The sequence below is a fragment of the Scomber scombrus genome, chromosome 9, assembly GCF_963691925.1.
Source record: "Scomber scombrus chromosome 9, fScoSco1.1, whole genome shotgun sequence".
Lineage (NCBI taxonomy): Eukaryota > Metazoa > Chordata > Actinopteri > Scombriformes > Scombridae > Scomber > Scomber scombrus.
Genome location: NC_084978.1, coordinates 24947986 through 24964096, shown reverse-complemented (window position 1 = coordinate 24964096; position 16111 = coordinate 24947986). Strand labels below are relative to the sequence as shown.

At 39.4% G+C, this 16111-nt stretch overlaps 1 protein-coding gene across 1 annotated transcript in view; it reads left to right on the top strand.

Annotated features, from left to right (window-relative positions):
• The window catches only part of pigg (phosphatidylinositol glycan anchor biosynthesis class G (EMM blood group)), a 63549-nt gene that overhangs the window by 6450 nt on the left and 40988 nt on the right, over nucleotides 1-16111 (top strand). Inside the window, exons 3-6 of the mRNA XM_062425699.1 lie at nucleotides 1443-1652; nucleotides 2402-2590; nucleotides 7528-7666; nucleotides 12115-12327. Of these exons, the coding sequence (XP_062281683.1) occupies nucleotides 1443-1652; nucleotides 2402-2590; nucleotides 7528-7666; nucleotides 12115-12327 (751 nt within the window). The remainder of the gene's footprint in view (nucleotides 1-1442; nucleotides 1653-2401; nucleotides 2591-7527; nucleotides 7667-12114; nucleotides 12328-16111) is intronic.

Below are 16111 nucleotides of genomic sequence, written 5' to 3'. Positions count from 1 at the left end.
CTATTAATAGACGGAGGAGCTCACTGAAACCGAACTGGCAGAAAGAGAAGAATGCTTTTGAAGTGGAACCATCCATCTCTTCCTGAAAACAAGCATCTGCACCGGCAGGAGCAAAACAATTGCAAAGGAAGGAAGTGGTAAATAATTGAGCTAGGGAACAAAGCTCATAAGACAGGGCTCGAAATTTCGACTCTTCACTTTCCAGTTGGAGAATTTTGCTTCTTTCTTTTTTTTTTTAAATATTACATTACCTACGAATCAGTTGACAAAATGGAAACGCTTCTGACTTTATTCTGTCGGAGAGTGTGTTTATTGGATTGTCATTGTTAACAGGGAGACACAAATATCAAAGCGGCAGAGGAGAGCTTTGTTCCAGTATATCAAGACACACACTGATGAAAACATAATGGGTGTAGGTATACTGAAGATAGCAAATAATGAAAGGTTTGTGCCTTGTGACAGTTCTTGAAGGTTTTCTACCTTTTTTTTGTGTGTGTGACATCTTAAGTTTATTGCTGTTTTTCTCTTGTGGCTGTGGAGCGTTAATATAGAAAAGCTGAAGTTCTGTTCGCGCAGTGCTTTTGAAACACAAAAAACATATATAAAACCAATCAGATGGACAAAATAACCCAGATGTGACCTGAAAAACAGGGTAACTTGAGGACAAATACATCAACAGTAAAATGGACAGTACAGTTTTTTAAGAAGTCACTTCAATAGGTGACTTTGAATTTATCGGTCCAGCTCCCTGGGCAGGTTTCTCCAACACCTGGGCCCTAAAGACTGGTCACCTTTGGTGTTAGCATGGACTTTGTTGAACGTCCCACAGGACCTCAGGCTGGGCTCCAGGCAACTCATAGTGGGTTTAAATAATAGCATCTGCAATCTCACGTCTCCACCATAAAGACAAGGCCTTTGTACCCCCCCCCCCCCCCCCCCCCCCGCCCCTTGACGATGCACCAGGCTCTCTCCTGACTGCCAAAATAGGCTGTGTTTTCCTTGTCAGTCAAATGGAGGCCAGTGTTGTTTTTTTTATTTCAGATTCAATGATGAAATCAGTGGAAACTGTACTTCATAAATATCATCCATCTACCTGATATAGCTTTCGGTTTTCATTTGCAGCAGCAGGAATGGTTTGGGGGGGGGGGGCGGGGGGGGGGGGAGTTCAGTTTCCGATGAGAGATCAACGGAGTGAGTCATCTGATGAAAAAGCATTTGATTCATTTCATTTCATTTTGTTTTTCTATGCTACATAATACATTAAAAAACAGTTTCTAGTTGAGACTTTACTATATAATACATAACATGGTTTCTATCAGAAGCTGTACCGTAGCACAAGTCTTAATTAGCTGGATTAATATGACGAAACTGTAAAGTTGTATAACACCATTAAAAGACAATTATTGTTCAAAGGACAATGACAGAAACATATCTCTCCCCAGGCTCTTACCACTGGCAGTATCCCAGGCTTCATTGATGTGATAATGAACCTAAATTCTCCTGCACTGCTGGAAGACAACCTCATTTGGCAGGCCAAAACAGCTGGGAAGCGGATAGTCTTCTACGGAGACGATACCTGGGTTCGCCTTTTCCCCAAACATTTCATGGAGTACGATGGAACAACGTCCTTCTTCGTATCTGACTACACCGAGGTATGTATGAGTCTAACAGGCTGAGTTTGAGTACATAAGATATGAGTTATGTATTTTCTGCTAATATCAATAAAAAATTAAAACACATAGTGGCTGTAATACAGACATTTTGAAGTAATGTATTAAAAAGAAAATTTTTTATGTGTTTAGGTTGATGTTTGAACAATGTGTACATACAACGATAACATTCAGGTTCTTCAGGTTTGTGTAGGCTGCTGCTGTTGTGCATGAAAGTGTAGTGAACTGCACCATAATCAAAAACATACAGCAAATACTTAACATAATGTAGCAATTATTAATTGAGTGATTATATGTATCTATTCTGTGTAATACGCTATACATGTTAGTCTGGAAATGATTCAGTTGCTGCATTATTTACAAGGCCGTGCCATCTGCATTAAAGAAATGAAGGATCAACCAGGAAGAGAAAGAACTGACTGATCACACACAAAAAATGCTCATCAATTAGCTCTGTTTGCTGTAACTACACATGCACTGTGGGATTGTGTGCAATCTGTTCTTGTTTACACAAGACTGTTGCCGGTGCTGATTTTAAAGCCGTTTACCTAAAATGTGGGAAGCAGGTAAATATCTGCCAGAATATGTTTGCCTGATGATAATCTGCCAATCAGCCGACTCAGCTTTGGGTAAATTACAGATCAGTCCTCATTCATGCTACAGTTTTGTTTGCCACTTGAAATCCTGTACATCACTAAACGTGCATCCCAAATGCATCCCGACCCATCCAGGTTGACAACAATGTGACCCGTCACTTGGAAAGCACCCTCAAAAGAGACGACTGGGACATTTTGATCCTCCACTACCTTGGCCTGGACCACATTGGTCATATCAGTGGACCCCACAGTTCACTCATCCAGCCCAAGCTGCTAGAGATGGATGACATCCTGAAGAAGATCCATAGTGCTCTCATTCCAAAGGTAATTTCTTTCTTATTCTTTGTTTGGACATATGATGTTGCTTAAAAATCTCACATCATCTGCATATTCCAGTCAAAGTCAAAGACTCTCTGTAATGTGAGAGTGAGAGTGCTCATAGTGACAAACCCACAGATTGTCACCAGCAAAGCATTTTAGTATCTTTCAGCTCATTGTTTTGGTTTTACACACTGCAACTTCGCTGTTTTGTTCACTTTCATTGTTCTCACTATTGTCACTTGTTACCAGCAGTCGAAGGCACCGTTTTTTAAATCAAAAAAGATTAATAATCTCACTTTACACCACTTGTCCAGCATCAAGAAGCAGGCAGGCAGAGTTGGCAACTAACTGTTGATTATTATGGAACATTTAGCAACTAAAGAGCCAGATATTTCCCTGCCGAGTTAGCGAAGACCAAAAGAGAACCTGAAGGAATATTGAAATGAATATTGGACAAATGAGTCAAAAAGAATGTTAATGTTACTTTGTGTCTGCTGGATGTGTAAATAGGTAACTGTTTGGTCACATGTTAGCCACATCAACAGCTTAATCATTCATTTGGTTGACAGAAAAATGATGTACAGAGGCAGGGGGCAGATCAGCTGAAGGCTCTTTACCCCAGGGTGGTAAGGTGGGCAAGATGGTGCAGGTCACACCAAGAAAATGATTTAAAAAAAACCTTTCTTTGCTTTTCCTACCTCTTTGTCGCCATGACAACATAAAACATGGATTTCCCCCCCCTAATTGACCCTAAATTTGATGTCTTACAAACTTCTACCAAACAATTGAGCTGACCGTTCAGGGTAAAAATTCATTTTAAAGGTGAGAAGTAGAATCTTGAACTCTGGAGCTGGAGCTAATGAAGTTGCTGCGAGCAGGAGTGATGTGGTCTATAGAAGGAGTTCTGGTGATGACACGAACTGCTGCAGCCTGGAGCAGTCGAAATTTATGAAGAGACTTGAGAGGAAGACCAAAAAGGAGAGAGTTACAGCAGTCCAAACGGGATGTAATGAAGGTGTAGTTAGGTATAAGTGACTGGCAAAGGCGATTGGTAGAACACATTATCATCACATTTTAACATCGCATTATCATATTTGATTGATTCGTATTATACTTACAAAGTACAACAGGTGTTAAAAAAGTGGGTGCCTACTCCAAATATTTCCAGAATCCTCTCCAATGCAAAACACATGAAATTAAAATGAAACACATGCAGCTTTCACTGGCTTGGCTTGTGATTGTCAGCTAAGGTTAATTGGACTGATTTGCTCTCTGCGGCTGGGCACCTGCGCAATTAAATTGTTGCTTGTCAACATCTGCTTCACGTTATTGAAATTCATCAAGGCCAGAATTGCACTTTAGATTTTCAGCAGCTGTATAATAACCAGCTTTTGTCATTTTTTTTTAAGGGTCTTAAATGTTACTGTAATAGCTGTAAATGTCATTACAGTATATACCGTAGGAAAACCCCCCCCAAATTAAACAGGCAATCTCCCTTCTGAAGTCATGATCAATGGTTCATATAGTAATGTGATGTTATCAGGGAATTATTTAGCATTAACAGGCTTTTGGGCGGTCATTTAATTACACAGATAATTTGTTAGTTTCCAGCAGCTATTATGTTATCTGTTGCAGCAGCCCCCCCGAGATTTAATAAACTGTTAAGCTTCTCTGTTATCTTTAATTTTGTCTGTGATCAGTGTGCAGGTCTCGTGGCCTTGTTTTGCTCTGTGCTTTCTGACAGCTGCGCATGCATATTGTCTTTGCACCGTGAGTGCGTTGTTAATGGGCATTGTCTCGCTGTTATTCAGCTGCGTGGCTTGTATTTAGATTGTCAAGTCATGTCTACACGAGCCCACGATCCCCTTCCTCCTCATCCCCCCCTTCGCTTCTCCGAAATAGCATAGAGAGAGAAGAGAAGCCACACGTTCACGTATCCTTGTAATCTCGACACAGTCTTTGCAAACGATACAGTAAAGGGTGTTTGTTGGAAATGTTGATGCATCATTTCAACCGCATCCACAAAACTTGTTAATTCTGTCTCGTTATACATCCCCGTCTCTCCAGGCTTCACCGTGACATCTGTGTGTTGTGGGGCAACGGCAGCGTCAGTACGTCCTTTGAATGAAATGTTGTTTGAAAGTCTCGCTTCAGTCGCATTAATGAAAGCTGCGTCTGTTCTCCTCTACATCAGCGGTGCGCCCTAAATATAGCACACAGCCCAGAGACGTCCCGCAGGATATCTCAGAAGCCTCCACAAAAACAAGCATGTTTACTCTGATGAGCACATGCTCTTCACATGTTGGGGTGGAAATCTTATCATCTCAGTGTGTCGTGCTCACGTGAGCCGGCTGTTGGATTATTCTGCATCTAGAAGTAATAAAAGGAATGACGGTTTCCTTCTGAAGCACAGCAGAGGAGAAATTGAAATGACAGTCCTCACAGTTTCCTTTTGTAATGTGATGCGAGTAGTGTATTTATGTAAGCTCATATAAGAGGTAAAGACATAATCTACCTGTGGAGCAGACAGACCTCTACCATTAAAAGGTGATTGGAAAGCAAGACCTCCTTGTCATTAAGACCTCCGTCAGACCTTGTGTTAATGGAGAGCGCATGGCCTCAATCTTCTCTTCTGGATGTTTCAGATTTAAAGGTTCGGGCCACTTGCTTTCACCGTTTGAAGTGCAAAACTTCTTCCTCACTACAGAGACATTTTATTCCTCAGAATCAAAGGAGAAATAATTAAGACTGATAGCCTTCACATTAACCTATCGTATTGTTGAGTTATCAAAGACACTTTCATGTTTTTGTGTAGAGACACAGATTTCCTTAAATGAAAATCTTAACACTTTGACAGTAAGGAGAACATAATCGAGCAGGTCCTCCGGTCAGCCAATCACAAAGCTTCAAATTCTGGATTTCAAATTCAATTAATCCCTGAGTCACTCTAAAATCTACGTTGTTTTGTTGAAAGAACCCAAAGAACCTCATTAAACAGTTGTATAAAATAACACAAATAACATAACAGCTCAAATAACTTCACAACACAAGTTGTCCATAGCAACCGCCATAGCAATGATAGAAAGCCTGAAAATATCTTCATAATAACTGACAAACTAAAAAAACATCATGTATATTCATTGATCAAGATCATGAAAATAAAAAGCACATGTCTCATTAGAATGTTAATGCCAGTACTATCTTAAAATATTACATTTTCCACAGAGAATAAAATAAATTACAGCCATTTTGGCTGATTTCCGTTTGTGTGAACATTGAGGTGAATTGAGAGAACAGTACCTGCGGTCCTCTACTGTCTGGGTTAGGGGATTGTACAACTCAATCCATAAGAATGTATAATTTTTAGGCATGGAATGCATCAAAATTGCATTTTCAATGCATGCAATGGAGGATTATGTTTATGGGCAGCTTACTGCTTATTCTAAATTTAAACATCAACATCACATCAATTTGTAATCCTATTTTGCTGTTTATTTTCCTCTTTAACAGTTTAGAGTTAATTAGTTGAACTTTCCACATTCACTGTGAGAACACCAGGGACAACGATGTAAATACGTCTGATATGTTGTATTTTATAATGTGTATAATGAGTGTTGTCATTAATCCCTTGGCAACTGCAGAAGTACTGCACCCCGAGGTGAGAGTCTCTGAGTTATAGAATAGTGATAGCAGAGTAAAAATACTCCATTTGGCTGGGGGTTTTTTTCTTGCTAGTCCACAGAGAATATGAGTGACCATCTGATTCTACATGCTACCTTGTGTATCGATTTAAAGGTTTCTTATGAAGTGTGGGAAAAGTCTCCCAGTGTGCGGCTCAGTAGTGTTTAGTACCAGTCTTGAGGTGTTTTCGGGTCCCTCGTGTCCATTGCCATTTATAACAAGCATCCAAGAGGTAAAATCTAGGACAGAGGGTATCTTCTGCTCCGTCTGTGCTGCGTGAGTAACAAATATAACGGTCAGCTGAGCACAAAGGCACAGTTTTGCAAAAAGAAAGTATGATTCAGTGTGATTCATTACTGTAGCTCCATCTCAAAAGTAAACATTTATGCTGACAGTGGCCTTTTCCACACGTCTGTTCGGATAAAGTCATCTTAAATGAAACCAACATTTTATCTGACTTTGCTCCCAAACACAAAAACAGAATTTATCTCAGGAGTTCAGCAGTCATTGTCTGTTCTGTCTTTCAGCCTGTCTATTAATCTGTTTCTGATGGAGTACAAATTCCAGTCTTTAATAATAAATGAGTGAATGACTTAGTCTTTGCTCTTGGATTTTTTATTTTTCTTTATGTGTAACAAAACTGTGAAACTGAAGAGTCTTTTGAGAGTATTATGTGTGGTAGGATTTGGCTTTTGTTTTGTTAACATCTGTAGTCGTGTATTTAGATCAGCCCACACTGCCATTACTCAGAAGGCATCCCTGTCGAATTCACCATCGATGGCAGGTTCTCGTGAGTCGAGTTGAAAGGGAATCACTTAGGGAAGAAACCGAGCTTGATCAAAGTCTGTCAACAAGCGATTCATCCTGTTTGTTTGCTGCTTTTACGGTATTTTTTTTTTTTTTTTTCAAGTCTGGCGATGCAGTGAAACGGTGCCAAGAAGTGTTTGTCATGGCTTCCTTTTTTCGAAAGTAATAATTGAACACCTTCATTTTCTGCCTCTATTTAATAACTCCTGCATAATAACATCAAAAACATCTGGTGAAGTAATCAATTAACCCAGCAGCTGCTGCTTTATGTCCAAACTGGATTTGTGTGTGTTTCTCTTTTTTCTTTTTTCTTTTTCGTCATTATGATTGCTGACACAGGAAGCATTCGGCGCGAGGGCTTGAATTATTCACATCCCCGAGCTTTGAGGTCTGCACTCCTGGATCAGCACATATAGTGGGAGTCCATTAACCTTGCTGTTTGCTTCTCTCAGGAGGCAGAGGGATCGTTGCCCTACCTGCTGGTGCTGTGCGGAGACCACGGTATGTCAGAGACCGGCAGCCACGGAGGCTCCTCAGAGCCAGAAGTCAATACACCCCTGGTGCTCATAAGCCCGGCCTTCAAGAGGAAAGGTAAAGTCATTACTTAGCCTCTGCTGTCATTTAAGGAGGATTAGAACCTTCACAGCTGCACTCTGTTAACATATAGACTAACAAACAAGTGTGTAGTCAGTTACTCACCCTGCTGGAGAAGATGTGATTCCTTCATGACTAAAAATGATGAATCAGATAAACAAAACTTGTAAATGGAATTTGTAAGGGGAACTTTTTTTTTTTTTTTTTTTTTTTTTCCATGCTCACACATTTATACACATTAATTCAAGTTTGATCTGCAAAGGGTGCGAATAGAAACTCCTGAGCAGGATTTCAGTGATGCAGTGATGAATCTGGTTGAAGAAGTGCGATCGTGATAATTGCTTCTTTCTCAGCCAAGTCTATTTTTGAGATCTTTTCTCGCATAGATTTTTTTTCCCTATTAATAACGTTAATTAATCATTTACAGTTCAGTTGAGTTGTTGCTACAAAATGTGTGGTTTTGCTCGCACTCTGAGCCTCCTGTGGTTACTACAGCTTGAATGATTTGCCTACCAGTTAGTCTTTATCCTCTCAAATTGTAAATTTTAAGAGATCACAGACGAGGGAGGAGATAAATGCCAAATTTTGTGTTATCCTCATTGAAATATATTTAAAGCCACTTGAATTAATTCCATCCATGAACTGGTTTTCTGTGTATGAGCAACAGTGTTCACAGTCTGTTATTTACTATAGCTCAGTGCCTCACAATATAAGATAAATACATGCAATAGACATGAAATACAGGCACAATATTAGAACGTATGGCCATTCTGAAAGCTCCTGAAAATCATGTTTCCACTCTTCATAACTCATGTTTAAAAAGCTAGTTTTGAAAATACGTTTGCAGGGTCTTTAACCTCCTGTGACCCTGCGTCCTAGTATGGGGACATTACATTTTGGGTTTGCTGGACTTTATACTTATTTGTTAACTTTGACCTGTTGTTCTCCTTTGTACACGCCTTTTTGTGCCACCTAGTGGCAGCAAAAGCACATAACATTAATCAATGTAAAAAGCGAGATGGCAGGCATCTTCGCCAAGTCAATCAACAACCGATCCCCAGATGAAAATCAAGCAGGTACAAAACCGTATCAAATTTCATGGTTGAAACTTATTTATGCTTAATAACATTTGTAGTTATATGCTATACAATTTTGACTAATTTTAGCAATAGCAACAAGCTACGACACTGCTAATCAGTAAGTACTCGTTTGAGGACATTGGGACTTTATTATGGTTGGTGCAAAGGGAATATGTAAGGTAATGGTCAATGTAGGGAAATAAATAGTGTTATACACTGGTGAATTAATTGTGTTATACAGTGAAAATAAACCCATTGTCCCTATATGAGGACTTTTTTTTTTTTAACTACTTCCTGTTCAAAGACAATCCTTAGATTTTGTACTTATCAGGTCCTACTAATTCCAAATATCTAGAAGAAATTAAAAATGCATACCAAACAAAAACTCGGGTCCCCGAAATGAGGTTTTATTTCGTCCATATGAAGCAACAACAACACATGACAGAAATTTCATCCTGACACCACATTTTCAGAATCCAGATCAGAGTGTAATCAGTGGCCTCATCTGCATAACTGGTTATTTTTAACATAGTGAGAATGGCGGGTCATTAGAAAAACCCTCTGCCTGTTGTTTTCATCAGAGCGTCCTGCCGTGCTGAGGTGAGTGGATCAGAATTTATTACTGGCTTCACTACCAGAGCTTCACTTTTTAATCTGAATGCTCTGTCAGGGAAAGCGATGCATTCGAAGCCCTCTCATACTGCAAGTTGGCATAACATTTTGTCGACATAGCTGGGAGGACCCCGAGAGGAAATACCACTTTAATTAGGCATGAGAAACCATACAGTAGTTGTTTACTTCTCTATCCATTCATTCCTTTTCTTGTTTTATTTAAGAGGCTGTGAAATAAGGCGATCCAGTTACAACTAAGGAATGCCAATAACAGAGAATGAATAAGGTGATAACTTCCAAGCTTCAGATCTCACTGCAACAGTGGAGCAACATGAGCGAGTGATGTAAGAATGTTTTGATACATTGATGGACACAATTTTAGCATTCTAACGTGAGAGGGTTATTAATGAGGCGAGGTATAGCACCTCATACACATTTCATTTTTTGTGCCACCATCAATTTAAACCCCATCATAACAAACGCCGAGGTAATTGTGATATTTCCTGTTGAGAACATGTTTGCAGATTTCTGTGCCAGCATCAACTCCGAGCTGAAAACACGTGACTCCATACAGACATAATGAGACTTTAAAACTGCGGCTGTGAAACCCATCGGTCTTATTTATGCTCCAGAGATAACATTAGGGAGCTCGATACTGTAACGAGTACGGCGTCGTCGTCATGCTGCCCTTCTCATCTATGAATCAGCATTCAGCGTGTGTAACCTTTCAACTGAGTTATGACACATCTGTTCTGCCAGAATGTGACTCGCTCTCGTTCCGCGTGAGCCAAACAGTTACAGTACAAAGTGGATTTATTTGTTCTAACTAGGTTTGGATGGATATAACAGCATAGGCATGTGGTCAGCGGTTTAGAAAAGCGAGACGCTTATTCGCTCGCAGGGATCAACATCATAAAATAATCATGTGTGATTTGATTTCACAGTTAATATGGGATTCATATCTGATAAAACTCATAGATTGTCTGCAGGGAAGGGAGGGCGGGGGGGGGTGAAAATACTCCACTTTGGAAAGAAGACTCCATCAACTTTACTCATTAGCTGCAGCAACTAAACTCATAACGTAAACATTTTTAGACACTCATTGCTGACTAAGAGATTTAAACCAGCTTGATATACTTGCTAGATTTATGGCATTATGCTGAATAGCAATGAGCTTAATGCAGAAACTCCATTGTCTTGTTGCAAATCCGTCTCCTTTTAATATAAAAACGGATAATTCCACGGCTTATATCATTGTGTCCAATTACCAAATTAGCTCATAGCTCAGGGGTTTGTCCCAGTCTTTAGTCCACAGCTGTCTCACTTCCCCGCTCATGTATCGATCTGTAACAGAATAAAGACACATTTGAAATTCATTTGCTTTGTGTGTATTATACACCAAGTGTGGTTCATTATTGCAGCCCTGAAAACTTCACTCACACACACAGAGGCAGGCAGTTTGGGAAATGACTCCCACTCTCTGCTCACATTCCTCTCTACGGGAAGCCGAGCCTCAACATAAAAAAAAAAGAAGTCTGCTCACTTTTGACAAGAGGAAAGCTTTGAAAAATGAAAACCCGCATTTCTTATGATAATGATTTCATTCATTTTTTTTGGTGTTATATTTGGTTGTTTGGCATGTTGTGACAACCTTCCCCACGGTCATACCCGCAAGCATTAATACTAGAGTAATTATGGGAGGGAGGGGGGTGGGGGGGGGTTGCTTTGTGATGCTTTTGTGCTCCGATCGAGGCTTTCTTTTGTTAGAATTCAGAGTAAATATTGCACGGATTCTAACCGACAAACAAGATGTCAATATGACGCTTCGCTCCTAATAACTGTGGAGACTATAGAGAGAGGCTCTGTTAATACTTTGTGATGATCCTCCACACGCTTTTGTAATGTTCCAGTGACCGCGGTTTGACTGTCCTGAGGGAGAAGAGAAAGAAGGGAGCAATGAGATGCTGTAGCAGCTGCGATTAGAGTGATATGTCCCTCTAAAAACTGACTCTACATAATCACCCACTTCCAAATAACAGCGAGGCGTGGGATTTTTCACTCTTGTCAGGTTTATGACTCGAAGAGGAAGACTTCCTTTTTCGAATTTGTCTTGATGAACAGTTGTGAAATTCTTTGAGACAACCTCTTGTTGTGCGAGAGGAGAAAATCTTCCACAGCAGACAGTATGAAAATGGATCTATTTCCTCGTGTCCATCATGGAAATAGTTTTTGTCCGTGAATCACTTCAGAGTTTGATGGAATAAAATGTGACTTTTTAAAAATTTGAATATCTTAGAATTTGAATTACTGTTTTGCTACCCGCTATCACTGATTGATGTGACACAGTTGTGATTCAACATTTGGCCGCAACTTGAAAGCTTTTCCTTGTTCTTTGTCTTGATGCTGCAGGATTTTTTATTTTTTTATTTTTTTATTTTTTTAAGGGGGAAAATCATCTGGAGCACGGGGTGCTGCTTTTTAACATTGCAGCATTTGTGGAGAAAACAGAAGGAAAACCTGATATATATATTCAGGATGAACTGATTCCTTTATAGTAATTCACAGAAAATATGTCACAGATTTAGATAGACTGATTCACAAGTGATCTCCTGTTAGAAAACCACACACCAAATCTAAAACACTGCCTTAATAAAAGAGAGGAAAATGCATTTAACTCATTCACTATCTTGTATTGCAGGTGTGACACATCCTCACTGCTAATCAGGTTTTTGCTTGTTTTCCCTCTCATGTCAGTGGGCATGGAGAAGCCTGAAGTAGTGGAGCAAGTCGACCTGACCCCGACCCTGGCCCTGGGACTCGGCCTGCCCGTATCTCAGAACAGCGTGGGCCGCCTCATCCCGGGTGTCCTGGAGGAAACCTCGCTGCGGGACCAGCTGCGATTCCTGCATCTCAATGGCCACCAGCTCAGCTGCCTGCTCAAAGACAGCATGCCAGACTACCAGAAAGGTAGGTTGCAAATTCACCGTGTCGAACCTCTGGACTCGTTAAAAGCCCAGAAAGCCAGGGACAGGGAGTCTCATCATTATGCGGTATGGTTTTCTGGCTGGTGATTATTATCTGTGGGTACGTTTTTTCATGCACAGCAAATGCGACTGTGAGAAGTGGGTAAGAAAAGAGTGAAATTTAAGGAATAGTCCATCCTAGCATGAAAATCTGCAATTTTCTCTTCACCTGTGTGACAACCTAGCAGGGCATCGCCAGGCTGTTTTGCAAATATGCAACCTCTCAGTTCATTTTTCTATTTCCATGGAGCGTTATCAACGGACACAGACCAAAAAATAGTCCAGTAAAATAGGTTTATGAAATAGGTGATGAATCTTGATTCATATTAGATCACCACTGCCTAGTTTGACAGTTTGATCTGAGTTTCATGAATCTGGTTCGTTGGGCCCTGTAGACTTTTTTCCCCCCCTCAACTTTTTTGACAATCAAACTCAAACAACGGACAAAACCCCCAGATCTGTGGCCTGTCAGTCTTTGTATTAAATGGTTGTGATTGCCTTGTCCAGTTCCAGGCTGGGTGGGATATATGCCAGACACATCTGCCAGAGCAAATGAAACATGAGCTTGGCAGATTTGTTTGGTTCCCAGGCGAATAACCATCTCAATTCTATTGAAGTTGGATCACCAAACACAAAGCGAGCCAGCCCACATTACTCAGTCCCAGTCCCATTTCTATTAATATGGCCATATTATTGTTACTGCAAAAACTAACACACAATGTCCAGCCCATGCACCATAATCCAAATGTTTCCCCTTCACACCTTGCTTCAGAATTTCACCGGCATTAATAATTTGTTCTATGTGTGACAGAGGGTTATTACTCAGTACTTTGCACCGTAACAGAGCAACAAAGTGTCTGTCATTTGATACTCACCTTCAACTTAATCACTCTTAAAGCTGCTCTAATCAATATTTTTCTATTAGAAATAGGTGGAATGACTCTGTGTAAATAGAAAGGGGGTTGCTCATAGTGTCAAACATATAGAGAATTATTACCTGACTCTGCAGCTCTCCTCAGAACTGCAGAGCATTTTAGCATCTTTCAGCTTATTGTTTTGTTTTTGTTACTGCCTGCAGTATTTACAGTTTTTGCTCAGTTTAAGTGCTCTCATCCATGTTAGTTTCAGATGCACCCAGGAGCTGTTGTCAAATAAAAAGCTCTGTTAAATCTACCCACTAAAACTGTAGGCAGAGATTTGTTGGAGAACATTTTAACCCCTAAAAGCCAGATATTTCCCTTAGGAGGTGGTGGAGGCCAAACCAGAGCTCAAAGGAGCTAAAATTGGACATGATACACAACATATGTCACTGTTGTGTTCAAACCTTGTGGTCAAAGTGACTAAACATCAATTTAAAGATATAAAATGAATGTTCTGACAGTCCTTTATTATGAGATTTAGATAAGATAAGAGATATAAGACATATTTGTACCTGTAAGTGTTAAGCTTAAGTTTACTTGGTGTGCTGTGAGTAGAGTAAGTCCATCTCCTCATTATTCACAACACGTTGTCAGCTTAATCAAAGCAGCTTCTAGGAACGTTTAACCTAAAGCAGTCTGATTTAAAATGAGGGTAGAATCATCTTACAAGTTCAAAAGATTCATCGTACACTCATTAACACGGCGATCCTTTGCAAAAAAAAGTATGGATTTTGGAAATTTGGATTTTGACTTATCTCATATGAAAATAAATCCTTTCAAACACAAGGTTTTATTTGATCTAATGGTGACTAAACAGATTAAAAGTATTTATGTGCTTGCGGTAAGTAACCTTCCAGGTGTTTCATCTTGCAGTGTTTTTGTAGTTTGAGGTTGTTGCAGACGAATGAAGTTTGCATTTACAGGAAGTGGAGAACTCACTTGAACCCAGCACCAACAGAAAGTGAGTGAGTTCAACAAGTCCGCTCTGTCCCGTCAAGGTTTAAGTGTCAGAGAAATGACTATACACATTTGCAATACATGGAGAGTCCCTGTATAAATGACCTTACAACTGTGAAAACTCCACACGGGAGACTCGCAAACAGTCTGCGGCCTGTTGTTAAACATTTGTGCAGTCTTTGTGCAAATGCATGCACATATACTCACAGAGTTTGGCTCCCTACTTATATCTCGGGGTCACACTGTTTGTCAGAGTTATCCATCTTGCAGCCTCTCCTCCACGCCTCTTATCTGTCTCCCTCTCCGTCTGTCTCTCTGTTGCTGTCCTTCACTTTCACAAACATTTGATACACCAGTGGCAGCAATTACCATTGCTAATGCCCGATCGGTCCGCAGTAATTTATCTTATCTTTTGGAACAAGGCAGAAGGAGGGGAAGGCTGAGGGAAAACTCTTATAAAAGAGGTTGGTTTTGCAGATATATTAGACATGTGGCATTTAAAGCCCATCTCCAGTCAAAAATGAGTTTTTCTTCTTGTTCCTATAGTTAAATGTTTTAGCTTCACTATGCACAATGATGTTTGTGCAGAGTTTGACACTAAAATGCTGTTTGCACATTCATCTGCTGAATCATGTGCTGATTGAAAATCATATTTTTAAGGGGCGGGTCTACAAGATGCAGGATTTGTGACATCACAACTAATCCTGCTCCAATATTCAACTTACCAAAGTGTGATATTTAAATTTGAAGCATTCAGTGCACAAATACTGAGAATGAACTTTACAGTGAAGTAGGAGACAGCAGTTAAACTTTTGAAAATAAATGCATCTGCTTATTTATGGATTGGAAGATATTTAAATTTTGTGTGGGGAAAAAAAACATATTAAACACAAATTATTATTCAAAATAGAGTATTTTATATATATATATATATCTTAAAACATGTCTGGAGGCGATCTTTAAGCTTTCATAAACATTTTTTACTACTTTTTTACTGAATCTGTTTTTATCTGAATGAAATAGTTTTGCTTTTGAAATGAACATGAAATAATAAGTAGTGCCATAAATGTTGACAGGCCTGCTGCCACAATATTTCATGAGAATTTTCTGAACTAATAAAAAGTAACTGTATGTATGGATGAAATAGTTATTATGAGGGAGCTGTCTCACAGGAATGTATAGTTTAAAATGTAAGTTTTTCCAATTACTGAATAGTATATCTATATAAAAGACTTGAAAAAAACGAGCTAGACCCATATTTATCAAACTTAAGAAAATTAAAGTGAAGAATCCTCTCAAGAGCCAACTGAGGAGTAAAACGCTTTTTCACTGCGTCTGAGCAATAAGATCCATTTATCCAAGCACTTACTCCTGTTCACTGTGAAGTGTAAGAGCATCTTTCAACTGATCAATGTGGTTAATCATATGTGTGCTGAGAGCAGGAACATCCAATCAGACACAAGGATTTACCCCACAGTTGCTCCACTGTTCATTCTTTTAAAAAGTTGTTAGATTTTTACTCTGTGATGTTATTCTGCATAAACGTGTGCATTTTCTTCAATTAAATTAATTTTATTGATGTTAAATTCTTAATTTCTCCAGTAATAATTAACATGGGAAATACACCGCAAAAATAAATAACATATTCATGATATATAATTAGGGAAGTAAAAGAAAATTGAAATGGAAACGGAAAGAAAGCCGGTGGGAAATAAATCCTGCAGCTGGTGGGTGAGATACATCAGCAAAATCATTTAAGGAGAATTTAATATCACATCGCCTCCTGATAAACAGAAACAAACAGAAATAAAAACAACAGAAAACTACACTTTCTGAATTATAATATACATA